A 17593-nucleotide genomic window follows, 5' to 3' on the forward strand; every position below is an offset into this window, starting at 1 on the left:
TGGTTTGAGTTAGGCTTAGAAACTGAATTTGATATAGTTGAGAATTAGAGTTTGTTAGTCTATGGACAACTCAGGGAAAAGACACCTGTCTTCTAGATGTCTTCTGAGGTGCTGAAAGGAAGGAGCCATTATAATTTCAAAGGTCCACTTTATTTTAGGTAAGTCACACCTGTTAGCAGTTTTGTCACAGAAGCTTTTTCATTAACAGTGGTGTCAACAATAGCATTCTTCCATTTTAATTTTAAAAACAAAAAAAGTTACCCACCTTTTGACTTCAGAGTTTCCACAGATGCTGTAAAATAAAAGAAAACATTCCAGAAAACAAATTTTGCAAATGCATAAAGAAATTAAAATTGATCCTAACACCTCTTCCCTTGGTCAGTATGCTACCTATCTATGCAGAGCAGGCATTCATTTTTTTTATGCAGAGGAAAACCAACACACACATATGTTGCTTGTTTGGATAGTCTCATGGCAGATGACTAATTAACCTGCTGATTAAAAGCAATGGAAAACAAGGTCAATAGGTAAGTTATATATGGAGCTTCAATAGCTCTACTATTTTCAAGTAATGAGGATAAGAGAAGGTATAAAAACAGGTTTCAGAATAGGCACATATCAAACATAGCTGGACGGTATAGATAGAAATCACCTTTTAACAATTTCAGTAATTTGGGCAAGTTAAGCATATTTCTTTTTTGAGTTTATTGAAAAACTCAAAGTACAGAACTCTTCTAGTATTGATACAGGGGAAGATCCACTTTCAAAAGTCTTCCCTGAACACGTATTTTTTCAGTTTGTTTATTATTTTTTATAATTGCATTAACTAAATCCAAATTAATTGAACTACTACATTTCTCTTTCTTCATTATTCACACCTTCATTCAGAAGCACCGTGATAGGTTTTTATGCTGTAGAAAAGGACAGATTCATTTTTCTATAAATTGACTGTCTACTGCAGGTATTTTTTGCTCAGAATTTATATCTGAGAAAATAGAGTCATCTGATGAATGAGTCATCAAGCTTGGCTGTAAAAGGAGTTGAAAATCTTTATGCTCTCCCAAATTTGGATAAACTGGAGAAGTAGATTCCAGTCAGGAATAAGAAGAGCATCTAGCTACAACAATAAAATACAAGGGCATGGGTGCTTGGAATAAAACCAAAATAGAATAACCTACATTTTTCCTCCCCTCCACACTCTGAAGCTCCTATTTTGTGTTTTGTTCTCCATCCATTTACTGTAACGTCTAAGCAGGCTCCCTTCCTCCTTGAAAAGATAAACCTTTTAAAAGCTGAAATAAAAAATTCTCACCCTCTGTTCTTCTCAGCAACATTTGATCAATCTCAGTTCCAGAAGACCAAATGGCTGCATGCCTGCTCCACAGCCATTCATTTGCTCAAGTAATTTTGATTAAACGAGCAAATCTTTATCTCTGGCTTCACTTTTTTGTCCCTTTACCTAATCCTGTCTCAACTTAAAATCAAACCAAATAAACAAGCCTTTAAAACTTACTGTCTTTCACAGGTCTTACCATGTACTTTTACTTCTTTCTTTGCTGTTTTGGCTGTAAAAACAAACAAAAATCATATATTGACTTCTGACATGAATTAATTTAAAACATTAGGACAATTGAAAAGTAAGATAAAAAGAGGAGAATATTCACCAGTTTCCATCATTTTTTCTTTCTTGTGTGGTTCTGAAAAAGAAAAAAATCAAGTACACTTTTCTCTTCTTGTAATATTTTGTTTAGTTGCCCTGGACAATGATTTTCATGTTACTAGTGGCTGTTGGATGTGCTGTATTCCTTTGGACTCTCAGCTCAGGTGAGCCCTTCCCTACTTTCCCACATGTCAAAATAACACCTTTATAATTGTAATCAGTCTCTTCAGTGGTTTTCACACTGCGCAAACAAGGTCAGATTAGCTGTTAATAATGGACACCAAAGGATATAACTCTTATCATAAGGTGCTAGAAGGAAACTCTAGCAACAATGTAGGTTAAAATAGCTGCAGTTTTACTTCAGGTTGGTCTAAATGGAGGCCTGTGAAACAGCCTTATGTGCTTCAGGACATCCGTGATACAGTCCTTGCCTTTCTTCCCAGATGCTGGAGAATAGGCAGAGCATCTGGTCCGGCCACTGCCACTCTACAGCCATGGGAGAAGGGGAGAGGGTCCTGGCCTCTTTTACATGAATGCACAGCATGAGGGGAGCCATGGCCCACAGGAGCTAATCACCAAAACAGGATCTGGGACCTGAAGCTGGAAAGCTTCATCCACCTAAGCCCTGTACCCTCTCGCAAACTGTGACTGGGATTTACAAATTTGTAACGATAGTTTCTGTAACAGCTCTTTCCATCTTGCCAGGATGTGCTTCACAGCCCCCTCAGAGAAGGAGTAGGCGGCTTACCAGAGGGAAGAGGGAGAGACTGAACATGTCTCTCGGAAAGTGAGCGTGATCTACCAGCCAGGGCTGGCGTTCACAGTAGCAAAAATATAGATAAGCTTTTGCTGTCTGCAGATGATGTCTGCAGATGCTTTTAAACAGCATATGTAAAAGTTCCGTGTGCAGGTTTGGATACACACAGGCACATTACCTAAATTCAAGAGTATCTGAGCTGACTGATTACAAGACAAAGGCAGTTTCTATTACATGCATTTGCCCATGCTCGTTGCTTACTGGTATCTGATGATTATATTTTCTCCATGCATATTATAGGATATATTTGTATTAATGCTGTGCTATACAGTTGAGGAATATTAATGTTTAAACAGTTTCCACTTTAGAATCAAAGTATAAAGTTCCATGTTCCAAGTCATTCTGAATGTTCTGCCCTCACTAAAAGCAAGCTTATCCTTAAATTTGAGCTGTCCTTGAATTGAATAAGCAAAAAGGAACAAGAACTGCCAATAGAAAATTAAATTTGTTGATCAATAGCATTAATATGAGTAATAGTCACATTAAATATTAATTCATAATCAGTATTAATACTGAATGCACAGCAGACATCTAAAAGAGGTATACTACATGCAGAGCTAGGAAAATAATTTATATTAGAAAGGGCAGGCTGATCTGAAATATGAAAAAAAAAAACCCTCAATTGCTAAGTTTTAAACAAAATATGCCATTGCTCCATACTCCCACTCCCAGTAAGTTTGTATTGAGCAAAGCATCTAGTTCTACCTGAAATAAAATATTCATTTTTGTCTGAGTTTTTAAATCTGAGGAGCTAACATATATATTTTAAAGCAAAATGTAGTTTCTAAAATAAAGTTTTGCTCTGAGTTTCTAAAAAAAAGAAAAAAATAATTTGATTTTTATTTTTCTGTTTTTACCAAAAATATTGATGGAATTTCATCACAATTTCATAAGCAATATCTTTCAGCCAAAACATACACTTTAAAGCATCAAGACTAGTTGACTGAATTCAGGGACTCAGCTTTAATATGGTTATATAAAGCACATTTTAATGTCTTTATTATATAGAGTATATGCATTTAAAATATCATAGGTGCTTTATAGTCACATTATACATGAGACATGACATTCAGTGGAAATGGTCGTGAAGCAGGTTGATGTTATAAAAACAATGAGCCAGGAATATGATTTTCCCAGCAATATGGAAAAGTGATGGAGCTAGAGAGTAAGCTGGTGTTAAATAGTTTACTGCCTGAATAAATGTTACATTTTCTTGAAGGCATTCTGCCTTGGGTGGCAATCCTAGTATAGGTCAAGGAGGAGAAACATAGCAAAAAGTGAGAGGACAGAAGTTTGGGACTCAGTAGTTTGGCTGACTCAATGAGTTTAATCATAACAACAGCTGCAGCTTTGGTTTTGTGTAGCCCAAGTGCTCTTCAGAGTATCCAATTTCATATAGATATTTTAGGAGTCATTCTGTGAAATGAGAATTTTGATTGGTTTCGTGGGGTTTTCTGTTTTGCTATTGCTCAGGACTGCTTCCTGGAAACTGAAGGAAATGTAATTATGACTTTAGTGGTTCTGAGGCAATTATTTTTCCCCCTCATTTTAAGATCTGTCAGCTCTCATGAGATCAGGGAACAGTATGACATTAACAACACTCAGCAAGTGTTTTTGCAAAGTATAAAATTTTCCATTTATTTAGCTTTATTTCCTGTTTTTCAAAACTGCAAACATTAAGGAAGTTCCATAGAGTTTCTTTTATAATAGTTTTACTTCCAGAAGCATATGAAATAAGATCCTTTCCCATGGGGAAAAGACAAAAAATAATAACACAGAATTTGACATCAAGCATTTCTGGTGAAATCTGATATGGTATGAAATTTCAGGTGATTCCTGCTCTGATATTTTAATGGAACAAACTGAAACCTTTCATTACATGAGCTGCAAACTTCAGGAAAGTTCAGACCTAGATCTTTCCTTTTTGTTACAGGTTATCATTGCTTGATCTCAATGTCTTTTTTTTCTTTTATTTTTTATTTTTTTCTTTACTTATGTGTAGTTACTATGACACATGAAAGGATATTGCCAACTGTAGACAAATTAGGCATTTGCCATGACATTTGTAATTCTTTTTATGTTTAACCATTTTTGTATGTATATGAGACTACACAACATGATTTTATTCAGGAAACTTTTGCTGGTAATATATTATTTTTCTACCATGCATGGAACTGAGATTTGATTTAGTTTGACATTTCACTATCTTTATAAGCTCTGATGCTTTGAACAAATGATTTTCTTTTTTATGAAAATTGGCAAAGTTATGTACAACATGCCCATAAAACCATATAAATGTATTTTTTGTTTCATTACTAGTGACACAATCCTAGACACCCCTGGAGCAGATGGGAGACAGAGAAGAACCTGAACCTGCCTCTGCAGTTCTTCCCTAAGCCACACCCTTCCCTAAAGTGCAAACAGTGCTGAAAAGCATCTAGGCTGGCACGTTTGCTGTGGTGCACTTTAATCTTTACTACCAGGATGGATAGTCACAAACTGTGACCCTCTGCCATCTGCCAGGAGACAACAACTTATATCCCATCCTAATTTGTATAGCTATGTGTGCACATATATGTGTGTGTGCGCACATGTGTTATTTCCTAATTCAGATAAAGCATTCATGTCCAAGAAGTGTTCAGAAAAGTAAAAATTATATATAGAATCACACAGATTGAGAAAAAGTTTAAATAAATGGCATTTCAAGTGGATTCGCTGTTCTGTGGTATGCACCACATGTTAAATAACCAACACCATTCTGTTTGCACTCAGTAGCTGCATAAAAATGGTGTTTTCTGTACTGTTGTTTAATTTTTGCCACAAGTATTTCAATGAATCTAGTTTTATATTCATTAAAGCCTACTGTTGTTGTATTCCATGCAGTGTCTTGAATACTTAAATCCTTAGAGAGTAGAAAGTTAGCCTGGTCTTACAGTCTTGTAATCTTGGTTTTATAGGCTATATGCCTGTCATTTCCCTTCTCAGACCTTCATATCATGTCGGCTAATTAAAACCAGATGAGACAGGGTGGTAAAGCTCTCCAAGATATCCTTTCATTAAGAATATTGTGAACATAGCAGCTAGATACAGAAAAGGTCCCTTTAGTGCCTCCTGTTAAAGGGAAAGGTTGCAATATGAGCTCAGTCACGTTATTAGACCGGAGATAACCCACATGAGAAAGTTTTGCATCAAACTAGATTTTTCCATTTCTCCTGCTCCCAAGAAGTACTTGTTCTGTTATATTTTACTGCCATTCTACTTACTGGATCAATGTAGAAAAACCCACTACCACCATATGCTTTGATTTATCAAGATAATGGACTGGACAAATATATTTCTTTCTGGAATAAGAACACACCAAGGAAACCCCTTACTTGGTGAGATCATGCCATGCATATACCTGCTCCTCTATGAATGAACATCTTTTGAGGTGGGTAACAAACAGTTTTCCTGATGGATTTTTGTGAAGAAAAGGAAAGCATGAGACAGTTCTCTGTATCAGTATCCTTGTATTAGAAGTCCGCTACTATGTTGGGAAATATTTGGGAAAAAACATTGTGCAAAGAAAAGAAAGAAAACAGGCCTGGGTGAAACACAAATGCCTGCAGTCCAATCTATTGGGTCTGTAGCTTTTCTTCACAGACAGAAAGCAAGGGCATCAAAACTGAGGATGGAAGTCTTTACCACTGAGAAATGTCTCAGAATCCCCAAATAAAGTAGAAGCCTCCAAAAGGATTTAAAGACTTTTCTGCAGAAGATTATGCTTTTATTCAAGCTTTTGATACTGGAGGGTTATACTTGGGTCATTTTGCTTAACAAAATAAATAAGTAGTTGGGGGGCAGGAGATGAAGATGTTGCCTCATATCAAAACACTTGCTTTCACTAGTTGCCTTAGCCTCATTTTAATACAGCTCATTTCTTGTTTAATACAGCTCATGCATCATTCTGGATACATGACTGAAACTCAGAGAGGGAGCTAGTATTAGGATAGACACCATCACATTGGCCAAGGTCTGAAATTTTGGGTGAATATGGTCAGTCCTCAGCAAAGGCAAGCTAGACTCTTGTGTTTTCCTCCTCCCACAAAATCCTCCCACATTACCGTATATCAGTTTTGCTAGAAAAGTCATTATGAGGAAGAGGCTGAACTGGTCATATCTTGGTAAACCCCTCTTTATGTTTTAGAGGAGTCAACAGGCTCTGCCTTTTCCTCAGAAGGCGTATACAACCAAAAAAACCCATCTTGAAGTTAGAATAACTGTAACAGTGCATGGTCTTCCATGTTATGTAGACATACTTGAACACAGATTGCTAGAAAACTTCATTCAAGTCTAGTACACCTTTTCTTACTCATCGGCAAGCTAGATGGAAAAAAAAAAAAAAAAGAAAAAAGAAAAGAGGTGATCAAGAGGTGCATTGAGCATTGTCCCTAGGATGTGAGACTAGAAGCTGGGGTCATTCTTAGATTTCAGATCCTTCTCTGAAGCTGATGAGAACTGTCTTCCCATACTTGAGTAGGCAGAAAGTCTATCTTCTTCTTTTAGAACATCAGGTTGCATTAACACAGAGGGAAAGCAAACACCTTTTTTTCCACAAGGCTCCAGTATAATTATACTGAAGCCTAAAGACAAAGCTGTCTGTTAGAAAACAGACAGGTACTTTTTCCTCTCCAGAGCCTGAAATAATCTGTTAGTTTCTGCAAAAGTTGCGATAATCAAGAGAAAAGGAACCATCATAAAGAGGAAATGGAAAGAATGCAGATTTCTGTCTGCCCTGCCAGCCTGGCAAAGCTCCTCTCAGAGGAAGAACATTCCCCAAGGACTCAAATCACAGGCAAATCAGTTAGTTGCTCAAGTCAACACTCTTGAAGCGCATACTTATGTAAATGTAGAGTGTATTTGATCACTCCTAGGAAAACACCACACTTTCATCACTTTTGCCAGATGAGAAGGGGAAGGTGTGCATCTTACGATTTCCTATAAGAAGGAGCAGAACCAATACACAGTGTGGATGTATTCATAGACATTCACAGATGCCTAATTTCCCATTGAAATAAAAATCTTTTTGATTTAGAATTCTTAAAAAGAAAATTAGGTTAATCCTACAATTCTGACTAGGGAACTACCTGTCTTCAAAACTGTTGTACCACCCATGAACAGCATTCTGTGAAATCCTTACATGTTATGAACAGAGCCCTTGTGAAAAGATCAGTTCTTAATGCCTATTGCTAGCACTAATTTGTTTTAAGAACAAATTAACTTCACTAGTCTCAGGATTTCTGGCACGGCCATTCAGGCTAAGGCTCAGCTGGCAAAACAAGTAATTTAAAGAAACATTGTGATTCTTTAATGCAGAGAGCTAGTGTCTGCCAGTAGATCTTTACTTGTGAAAAAGCTTAAACTGTTATTTCCTTTTAAATAGGGATCTAAGGAGTACTTTCAGCCTTTTGAGGGCTAAGATGGCTAAGCTGGTCAGATGCAGAGTATTTCCAGTCAATCCCCAATCAGTAGAAGGAGACTTTATTGGATTTAGAAAAATCCCGTGTTCAATCACACCTGTTTGAACCAGGAGACCCTCTAGGGAGGGCATGTCTACATCTCTCCAGGTGGAACTTCTCAAAGGAGGGCAACGAGCAAAATGGCACATTACAGAGCGTAAGATCAGGTGCAGCAGTTATATACACGCTCATAGACCACAGCAAGGTGAAAGTAATTCAGTTTTCTTAATAGTCTCTCATTGAGAGGTAAAATGAGTCATATTATTTTGTAATTGATTTATGACAAGAGCATACCCACTGAGGGTGGTCATAGCTTGGATGGTGCTCAGCTATTACTACTTGCTTGTGCTTTAACTTGTTCATACTCCACCTTCTTTTGACAAGGGAAGGACTTCTGCTTCAAGCTCTGTAACCCATTGAGAATCTGAGTCTGGAACAGACATTGCAGAAGAGAAAGAAAACTTTGAAGTAAATACCAGTTCTAGGTTTTGCCTGTCATTAGGCAAACATGGTGTGCAGATAAATTAGCTAATTCAGTAACAAAAACATTAGACCCTAAAAATTAATGCAATGAGATCCTAAAGGAATAGATTTAATTCAAAGTGAATGAACTTAGTACAGGAGCTCTAACTGTAGCTCCTGACTTAGAGCTGGGTACTGATGTCATTTAGCCCAAAGGAGTAGGGTAGAACGAGGCAGCGAGCAAAAGCTTTGGTATATTTGCTCTCAGAACATAAGTCAAAGGATGGGCATATGGTTAAATATTTCAAAAGGCTTTTTTGACTGCCGTAACCAGGACAAGAGCTTCTTCAAAGGGTATTTGCAGAGGCAGCGCCATGAAGGAGGACATTGACACAAAGCGCTAGAAGTGTGCAGCTCAGTCAATAAAATGCTGTGAGGAGTGTACTGTATGCATGAAATAAACCTAGCAACCTCTATTTGCAAAATATGTAAAGCTCCAAACTTGGGCACTCCAAGCAGCTGTTATAGAAGAGAAAAAACTCATCAGATTATTTGTGGCACCCTGCAGACTAAAGTGGTACTGTGCATTGGTAATGACTTGGTTTGTACTTATGATACTAGACTGCAACATCTTAATAAAGAAACTTTCAAATCTGTAGTTGATATAGACCTGTATGATGATGTGAGAAAATTTATATTTAAGAAACACCACAGTGAAGCATATTGTGTTTTCACTTGCTCTCTCTCTAAAACATAGCACTGCCATATCCAAGAACATCATAGATTGTAGATGTCATATAATCATATACAGAATATATACTACAGAACTGTAGTCCACACTACTGCTCCCTTGAAAATCAAGTGCTATTTTCATAATGGTCTCAATGATCAAGATGAGGCCCATTTATTCCCTTCCTAGGAAAGCAAAGGTGATACCACTTCCAAAAGACTAACACCAGGGAAGATAATCATATATATAGTGTATGTGATAGTCTGGATTCAACAAAGCCTAAGCACGCACTTAAATGCTTTGCTGACTCGAGATAGAGTTAAAGATATGTTAAATGTTTTGCTGAAATTGGGCCCAATTCTTGCCAAAAGTGCACTTAAATCATGAAACAACTTCAGGGTTATGAAAGATTGCCAGACTCAGAACAAAACACTTTAAAATACCTTTTCCATAAAGAGTGGACACTTAAATAATCCTTTTAGCTCTGATTTGTATTTGAATAGCATTTAATTTTGACCCTCTTTTGTTCTTATTATTGTTACTTTCATGTATTAAATAATTTCTTTTTTGTAGTGAACTTGCTCCCCCTGCCTTGCTTTTAAAGTAATGCCATTTTTGTGTTAGTAATACAACAGTACTTCGCTGCATTGCATAGACTGAACTGTGGCTTTTAATAATGTCTGGTAATAACAAAAGAAACAAGGCTGCATTTTTAGTACAAGTGTCTTCACGGTTCACTATGATGTGAAAGGAAGTATAGGAAATTATTTTAACTCTATATGATCCTGAAACAGAGGATACTGTAAGGAAGGTATAAACACAACAGTAGTATACCAGGCTATGAGACTGGGCATTTCAACATCCTAGCAAAAGTAGCAAAAGTATCCTGAATTCTAGGCCATTTACTCAAAAAGATTTTAAAATCGGTGAATAAAAACTGGATTTCAGATTAGAAAGCTTAGTGTAAAATAAGCTATTTCATTCTCCATTTAAATAAATCCTGTATGTAAAGAATTCAAGGCTGTAAAGTAAAATCTTCTAACATAGGAAAATTCTTCCCCTTTGAGGGCATATATTGTGACATTAGTCAAGAATTCATTTTTCCTTTCCCATTCAGAGTCAGATAACGATCCAGTTTACATAATCCTGTGGACAATTTAAGACCTCCTAGTTGCAATAGTTTTTCAGACTTGAGCTGGGATGAAAATGTCAGTGGGTTGGAATGATTTGTGGAATTGGTCTCCATCCACATAATGGATTCCTGCAGATATTAAGAAGTGTTTGAGTGATGGACTACTGCAATAGCAGCAAGGTTTTAGCTGCTGAGGGTATAGTGCATTCCTGGCAGACCAGGACCAGAGTCATCTGCAAGGCTTCACTAAGCCTAATGGAAGCTCTCTGGGACAAACAGGTGAGAACCAAGACCCAGTTTCTCCTATCCTTCTACAGGTTGCTGGGGACTGAGATTAGATAATTTCCACCTACTGTGCAAAGACAGCCAAGCCTATATCTCTCCCTTTAAAAGCAGAAAGAAACTGAGAAAGTCAGAGAAGATAGGATATTTAACTACCCAAAGAGTTAAAGTGGGAGAGAGGAAGAATTATGTTAACCTGGACCAAAAGGAAAGCCTCTGTGATTCAAAAGGACTATAGAATGATCCTGAACCTAAACCCAAGGACCCTGAGCAGCAGGATTAATACAAGTAGGGTTTCATTATTTTGTTTACCACTGCATATTCATCTGCTACCTGAGTGAAGATTTATTTTGTCTGGAAATAAACTGCAAAGCCTATCCTTATGCATGCAATAAGCTACCTCTATCATTTGTCCCTGAAGAGTTAAACTGTAAACCCAGAAAATAAACACTGAGAATGGCTGTGCTTACTTTATGAAAACCTCTGAGAAGGTTAACATCAGGGACTAGAAAACTGAACAGAGTATGCCAACTACAAGAAGAATTTGCTGGGTAACAACTATACCACAGAAATACATGCAGAAATGCAAAGCAGGGGCAGTGGCTGCTTATAAAGAGAAATTTCAGGGCACATAGGGGAACTCAGACATAAGATCCTGAAAAGACTGCAGGATGGCAAATTGTACTAGGGCCATGTTCATGTATAGTGAAAGAGAAGGAAACACTGTTCCCCTCCTTTTCCTCTTTTCAAAAGTACTTATATGGGGGTGTGTAACATACAATTTATACTGGGTTTTGATGCCTCTTCTTTTGGGCAATATACCTACACAAGAAGAGAATAAGTAGGTGAATGGATGATGGAGGGGGTGTCGTGTTGTGAGCAAAATACATCCCTGATGTGTGACTTAAGAGAGCTACCTGACTGTGAGAAACCTGAAAAAGAATCCATGATAATTTTGCTTGTGCCACTACGTTAGTAAATCATTCAACAGATGTGCTGAATTTTATTAATCTTTTGTAACATTTACATGGTTTTAGCATCCTTTCTACCTAATTCTGTTCTGTAGGTGATCATTAAAAGACAACCAATGAGCCCAGCTCTTTAACAAACCTTTCCTCCATTTTAAAGCATACCTGCTGTCCCATAAACTTTGTGTTATTTCTTTCTTTTTAAGTAGAATAGCACCTGTTATACTGTATGGCAAGTACAAACATTCTTCCCTGCTCCCATTTTAGTTGCTGTTGCTCACCTTGAACCAAGAATTAAAATAATTTGTCTGTTAAGTAAGTACTTCCCATCATCAGTAGATACAGTTCTTCCTGCATTAGGCAGAGTGATCTGAACCTCTTAAACCAGTCTTCTGACCAGTTTTTTCAGTATAGTGTTCATTCTAATATTCTGTACTTACCTCATGAACTCGTTTCCTAGATAATGTCCTGTTTTTTTTTTTTTTTCTTTCTGCTTCTTACCAACAGTGGAAAAATCAGACACAATAATATAATAATAATAATAATAATAATTCCAGCACAACTGACAGAGTCAGTTTGAGAGGTTGGATGCAGCTGACATCATAGAATCATAGAATGGTTTGGATTGGAAGGGACGTTACAGGTCATCTAGTCCAACCCCCCTGCAATGAGCAGGGACATCTGCAACCAGACCAGGTTGCTCAGAGCCCCGTCCAACCTGACCTTGAATGTTTCCAGGGATGGGGTATCTACCACCTCTCTGGGCAACCTGTTCCAGTGCCTCACCACCCTCACAGCGAAGGATTTCTTCCTTATATCTAATCTAAATCTATCCTCTTTCAGTTTAAAGCCATTAGCCCTTGCAATGAGCACTTAAAACTGGCTATTTTTCTGTCATACTTATTTTATTCTTTCTGAGTCCAAACTAAATTTCACTGATTTTCAAAGGGGAAACGGTGCTCAAAAAAGTGTTTCTATTATGAACCCAAAGGGAGTAATGAATGAGATTTTTTTTTTCACGTGTATGGAGAGGAAGATGGTAAAAATTAGGCATTAAATACCAGTAATTAGGCAGTTAAGTGACAGTACAAAATCTGTTAAACATACTGTAAAATTAAATTAAAAATTGCAAGACCATTCCAGGGAAATTCTAAGCTGTAATTAGGATTTAATTTTTACAATGTTGAAAAGAGTTAGATCTGATTTTTAAATCAGGCAAATCATCAGGGAAAAGCGCTATCACTGGTGCTTAAAGAAGGTGCAGGAGCGTTGTGTATAATGCGAGGTTATCCCATGAGAGGAGTCACAGACTTCAGCCACAGTTCCCATCCCTGACCCCAGCTAAGGGAGCTCGGTGGCACCGGGGTTCCTCGCTGCCTTGACTGCCAGGGAACACAGTCACCCTTCTGTTAATTCAGTTGCAAACACTCCCTGCGGGGTTTGAGCCTGTGCTCCCTTCTCTGCCCTGCACCGCCATGCGCTTGCTTTCCTCACGGTGCCAAAACGGACCCAGCAGACTTACCACGCCGAGGTGTAACGTGTCAGTGCCCCACCGCTGACACCTGGACCGCTCACCCGGCAGAGAGTTAGCGATAGCTGCGGGGTGCGATATGCGGCGTGGTGTGGGAGCTCTTCCCGGGGATGGGGGCAAGGGGGGAGGTCTCCCTCCCAGCCGCCTGTCCTGCCAGAGGATGGCAGGATGACTCAGGTGGTCACCACCTACATCCCAGGCTCTGAGGAACCCTCCAGTGGTCTCCCTCCCAGCTGCCTGTCCTGCCAGAGGATGGCAGGATGACTCAGGTGGTCACCACCTACATCCCAGGCTCTGAGGAACCCTCCAGTGAACATGGTGGGCCCAGCACACACGGAGTGCCTGAGGAAATCCTGTGAAGGAAACCCGTGCTCCTCCTCAGGGAAAAGAGATAGGTATTTTGTAAGGCTAGGTCGCTCTCAGACCTGTCCTGCTGGTACAGCTGGGGAGGCAATGCACCGTGGTGAAAGAAGAGGAAATGGCAGCGGGATTTGGGATGGGGACATCATAAGACTGTAAATTAAGAAGACTAGTGTCATGAAATATCTTCAACTCTGGTTTCTCCCTTCAGAATAGCATTGCTTGCATAAATCTGTTTGCTTTAAAGCCAAATACTATGCTCTCCAGCCCAGCTTCAGATGGGTGCCAGAGAAGTAATTTTTTTTTCCAGTTCGAGAAAACACTACATTTGAAAATATCCACTTTGAAAATCAAGTAAAAGATATTCATTGAGGCTGGTTTCCTAGAGCAGCCATCAGTTTCCAGATGCAGAAGTTCTCATAGATTTCCAAACTCCACATTCACTTTCTTTGCTTTCTCTGTATAAATATATGGAGATAAAAATAGCGCACAGTGTATTAGGCAGGGTTTTCTTCACCAGTGACATGAAGACCAGGGACATACACGATGTAGAAGCACTGGAAGATGACCAGCTGTGCTCTCAGTCTGTTCAGTCTGTTAATAGGACTAAACCTTCAGCTTTAGGCATTCTGAGGTACAGGTTGTGTTGTAATAAGATATGTGGAAGAAAATGAAATATGAAATTGGATAATGTATTTAATTTACTGTACTAATAGGCAGCAGTCTAGTTACGATATTGCCAAACAAGCATATTTAATATTTTGCTATGGTGAGTTATTCTGGGGGTAAATTAATTTTCAGAGAACAGTGCCATTTGGGGAGGGAAACAAAAATGTAAAAGTCAAAACCTACTGCTCTTTATCACTTTTAAGGCAAACTAGATATTTAGAAATGTGTCAGAACAGACAAACTAATTTTATTTTTCCATAAGAAGCCATGCCAGTTTTTCCCCTTTTCTTTATCTTAAGCAGATTACTGTCATCACCATTCTTGCCAGCAAGCAGACTCATTGGAATATTTTTCAAAAATGAACACAAATATTGGATGCAAGCAGGTGGAATGAATTAATTATAAGCATGTGGTTCTAACAATGATTTCTGCAGTGTACTGTCAAGACACCTAAGGGTCTAGCTACACAACGCACTTTGGCAACAAAGCTGCTTTAAGAAATTATCAGTTACACGGATATAAATGTTTGTGGAGCCAGACTTACTGAAATGATCCAGACTGAACACCCTGGCACACACACACACACATTTCTAGGACAGTTTTTAGCTCCAAGCCATGGCAATGGTGTGGTTTACACTGTTCTCCCAGTTGTGTTAGCACAACTGAACATGGTGTCAAACAAACACAGCAGGCAGGGACTGGGAGCATCTGGAAATGGTGCTTCTAAGGCTAGCTTCACACAATACATTGTACAGCTGTACATTATGCCCTATGCTAGCCTATATCAACTGCAATTCCAGGCTACAAGTCCTTTTGTGGTAGAGGCAACTGAAGATTGCACTGATCCTTGACCAATTCCCAATCTCCCCTACTGATGCAAGTTATTATTCCCTTATTCGGTGGAGGTGATCTCTGAGATAGATCACCGAAAAGGTCTGAATTAGAGAACGACAACTAGAGAACAATCTTAAAGAAAGAAAAAAGAAAATAAAAAGGTTCCAGATCCACTTAGATCCAAATAGCCACATATAGTGGGATCAGCTGGAGGCAAGAAGCAGCAGAGGGGGTGGGCTGGCCACTCCTGTGATGCCAGCACCAGGCACAGCTCAGCAGCACAGACCCTGGTGCAGCAGCGGCCGCCCTACTTTGGAGTAGAATAATATTATGGGTTTATATTGATCACATTTGACATGAAAATTCCCATATTTTTGTTAGTTCATTTAAAATGTAGTAAAACTACAAATATCCTGAATATTTAATTGTTATTAATTATATTGGGTTTTATTAAATTATGCAGAAATGTGACTTGGCATTTTTGAAGATGGTTGTGAAGCAGAACAGATCAGAAATCAATAAAAGCTTGTAGATTTTTACAATCCAATCTGAATTCAGATATGAATTTATGTCACTATTTTGTTTAAAAAAGTTTGCTTGTCTTTTCAGGGCATATTTATGATTATCTAAGAGCTCCATTTTTGTAAAACCTACTGTGAGACCAGCACTTTGAAAAATCAGTTCCCCTTCTTGAAAGGCTCGAATACAGTTTCACATGGAAAGTAATTTCTGTAAATACTTCTTTTTAAAATCAGTCTTTAGATTCAGATTCATTTCTTGGTCTCAAGCCCTGCAGAATGGCCCAATATGACACCTTACAGCTGCCATGAGAGGACAAGCAACCATAACATTAGAGATCAGTGCAAATGCTGCTGTTCTTAACAAGGATTTCACATACAAGTTATCACAATAATTTAGAGCAAACAGACAAAACCCCCCAAACCACTGGCTTTTGTATAATCCAGCAGATGGTGCTATGATGCAATAAACTGGTTCAAGAACACAAGAAATACACTGAATGTGAACATTTTATTCCTTTACCTGGTGCTGCTGCTTTTTTGGTGGCTGGTTTGGCTGCAGGAGCTTTTGCTGGCTCTTAAAAAAAAGAGAACAAATTAAACCAATTACTACAAAGCATTGTCTCTTAAAAAAACCCAGAAATCTGAGGAAAGGCTTCCAATGAGGTACAGCCTGTAGCAATTATTTCACTGGAGAGTTAGACAAAGAGATTACCCAAGGAGAAAAAAGCTGAGTTGCCTTCAATAAACTCAAAGGCATCAACAAAATAGCCAGCCGAAGGGCTAATAAACTCTTGCCGTTAGGCACTGACTCACTTCTTTTAGTCTTTTCTGTCTAGTAATTCAATATCTATTGGCAAAGCAGAGCAAAGAACGTATCTAGGGGTTCGGGCATGGCCTCGCTGCTCAGGCAGCAGCTACGGGCTGGGAGCCTCCGCATTTGGTCTTGCAGCTATGAGAGCAGAAGGTCCTGAACTGGCCTACAGCAGCTGGCAGGGATTCACTGCTGTGAATTCAGTAGTGGTGTTTCTTGGGATCCCACAGCTATTTAGGGTGGCATCCTTTCCCCTAATCTGAATCTCTCCCTGATGAGAAAAGGTAAAATTGGTCTACTTCTGCAAAGTACATTCACAGACATGGCTACACCAGGAATCTCTCTCCATCCTGAGAACAACTTCATGTTTGATCCTCCACTTGAAAGAGCAACTGCTGGGTTCTCCTAGCAGAGAAATAGGCCCTCTCAGGCTGCTTAACCGTAGTTGGTCTTTTCATGAAACATTTGCACTATCCTCTCTTTGCTGAGGTAGGACATTTCATTGCAGAATGAAGGTCAAAATGATGACAGGTATGTGCATCCCCAAGCAGACTGGGAGAAGCTCAGCCGTGCATAGAAGAACCTAACTAGCCTACTGGATTTATTTACTCTTTACTAGTTTTTAGTTAATCGTTTTTATCCTCGAGAGCTATTAAAACAGACTGTACTTAAACCATGATAATTTAACAAATATCCATAAGCTAAACTCCACCCACTTCCATAATGGATTTTTTATATCAACTAGAAAATCCTCTAACTTAAAATTCACATTTCCATTCTGTGAGAGGAAATAATTAATCATTTTAATCACAATCTGAATTACAGAATGCCAAAAAAATGTTAGTTAATCCTTCACATCTGTCACTGTGTTATTACAAAGAAAAAGAATATGGCTAAATCAGGAATGTAATTTTGAGTTCTTCCCCTCCAGTCTTTTGAGAAGTTCATAAAAAATGCATCAGATTGTCTCATGAAACAGAATGAAAACAAAATATAGTTTGCATGTGTGGGATTGTTTTATTTCCATCCATTTAAAAGTCTGTAGCAGACAATTATAACCTAACTTAGTTATTATCACAGCATTGTAATTACTTGGGGTGCTCACCCCTCCTTCAGGGAAATATGTAGAAGACCTTGAAGAATAGTTTACTTAGTATTACTTTCCTGAGTGCCTGTTCTTGCAGACAAAACAGGAGATCCAACACGCATTCTACAAGTGACAAGATGGACTTAATACAAAACTGCAGGACTCCTGCATTTATTCCCTTCTGAGCTCTCAGCTAGAGCTTGATGGCTAGTGAGACATTTTTTTTTAGTT

The 17593-nt window shown here is 38.5% G+C and overlaps 1 protein-coding gene across 1 annotated transcript in view; it reads right to left on the bottom strand.

Moving 5' to 3' along the window:
* Window positions 1–17593, bottom strand: part of TRDN (triadin) — a 234906-nt gene that overhangs the window by 80401 nt on the left and 136912 nt on the right. The window contains exons 17-20 of the mRNA XM_075498662.1: window positions 15985–16038; window positions 1665–1697; window positions 1533–1565; window positions 266–292 (exon numbers count right to left, since the gene is read on the bottom strand). Of these exons, the coding sequence (XP_075354777.1) occupies window positions 266–292; window positions 1533–1565; window positions 1665–1697; window positions 15985–16038 (147 nt within the window). The remainder of the gene's footprint in view (window positions 1–265; window positions 293–1532; window positions 1566–1664; window positions 1698–15984; window positions 16039–17593) is intronic.

This window comes from Mycteria americana, chromosome 3, assembly GCF_035582795.1.
Source record: "Mycteria americana isolate JAX WOST 10 ecotype Jacksonville Zoo and Gardens chromosome 3, USCA_MyAme_1.0, whole genome shotgun sequence".
Classification (NCBI taxonomy): Eukaryota; Metazoa; Chordata; class Aves; order Ciconiiformes; family Ciconiidae; genus Mycteria; species Mycteria americana.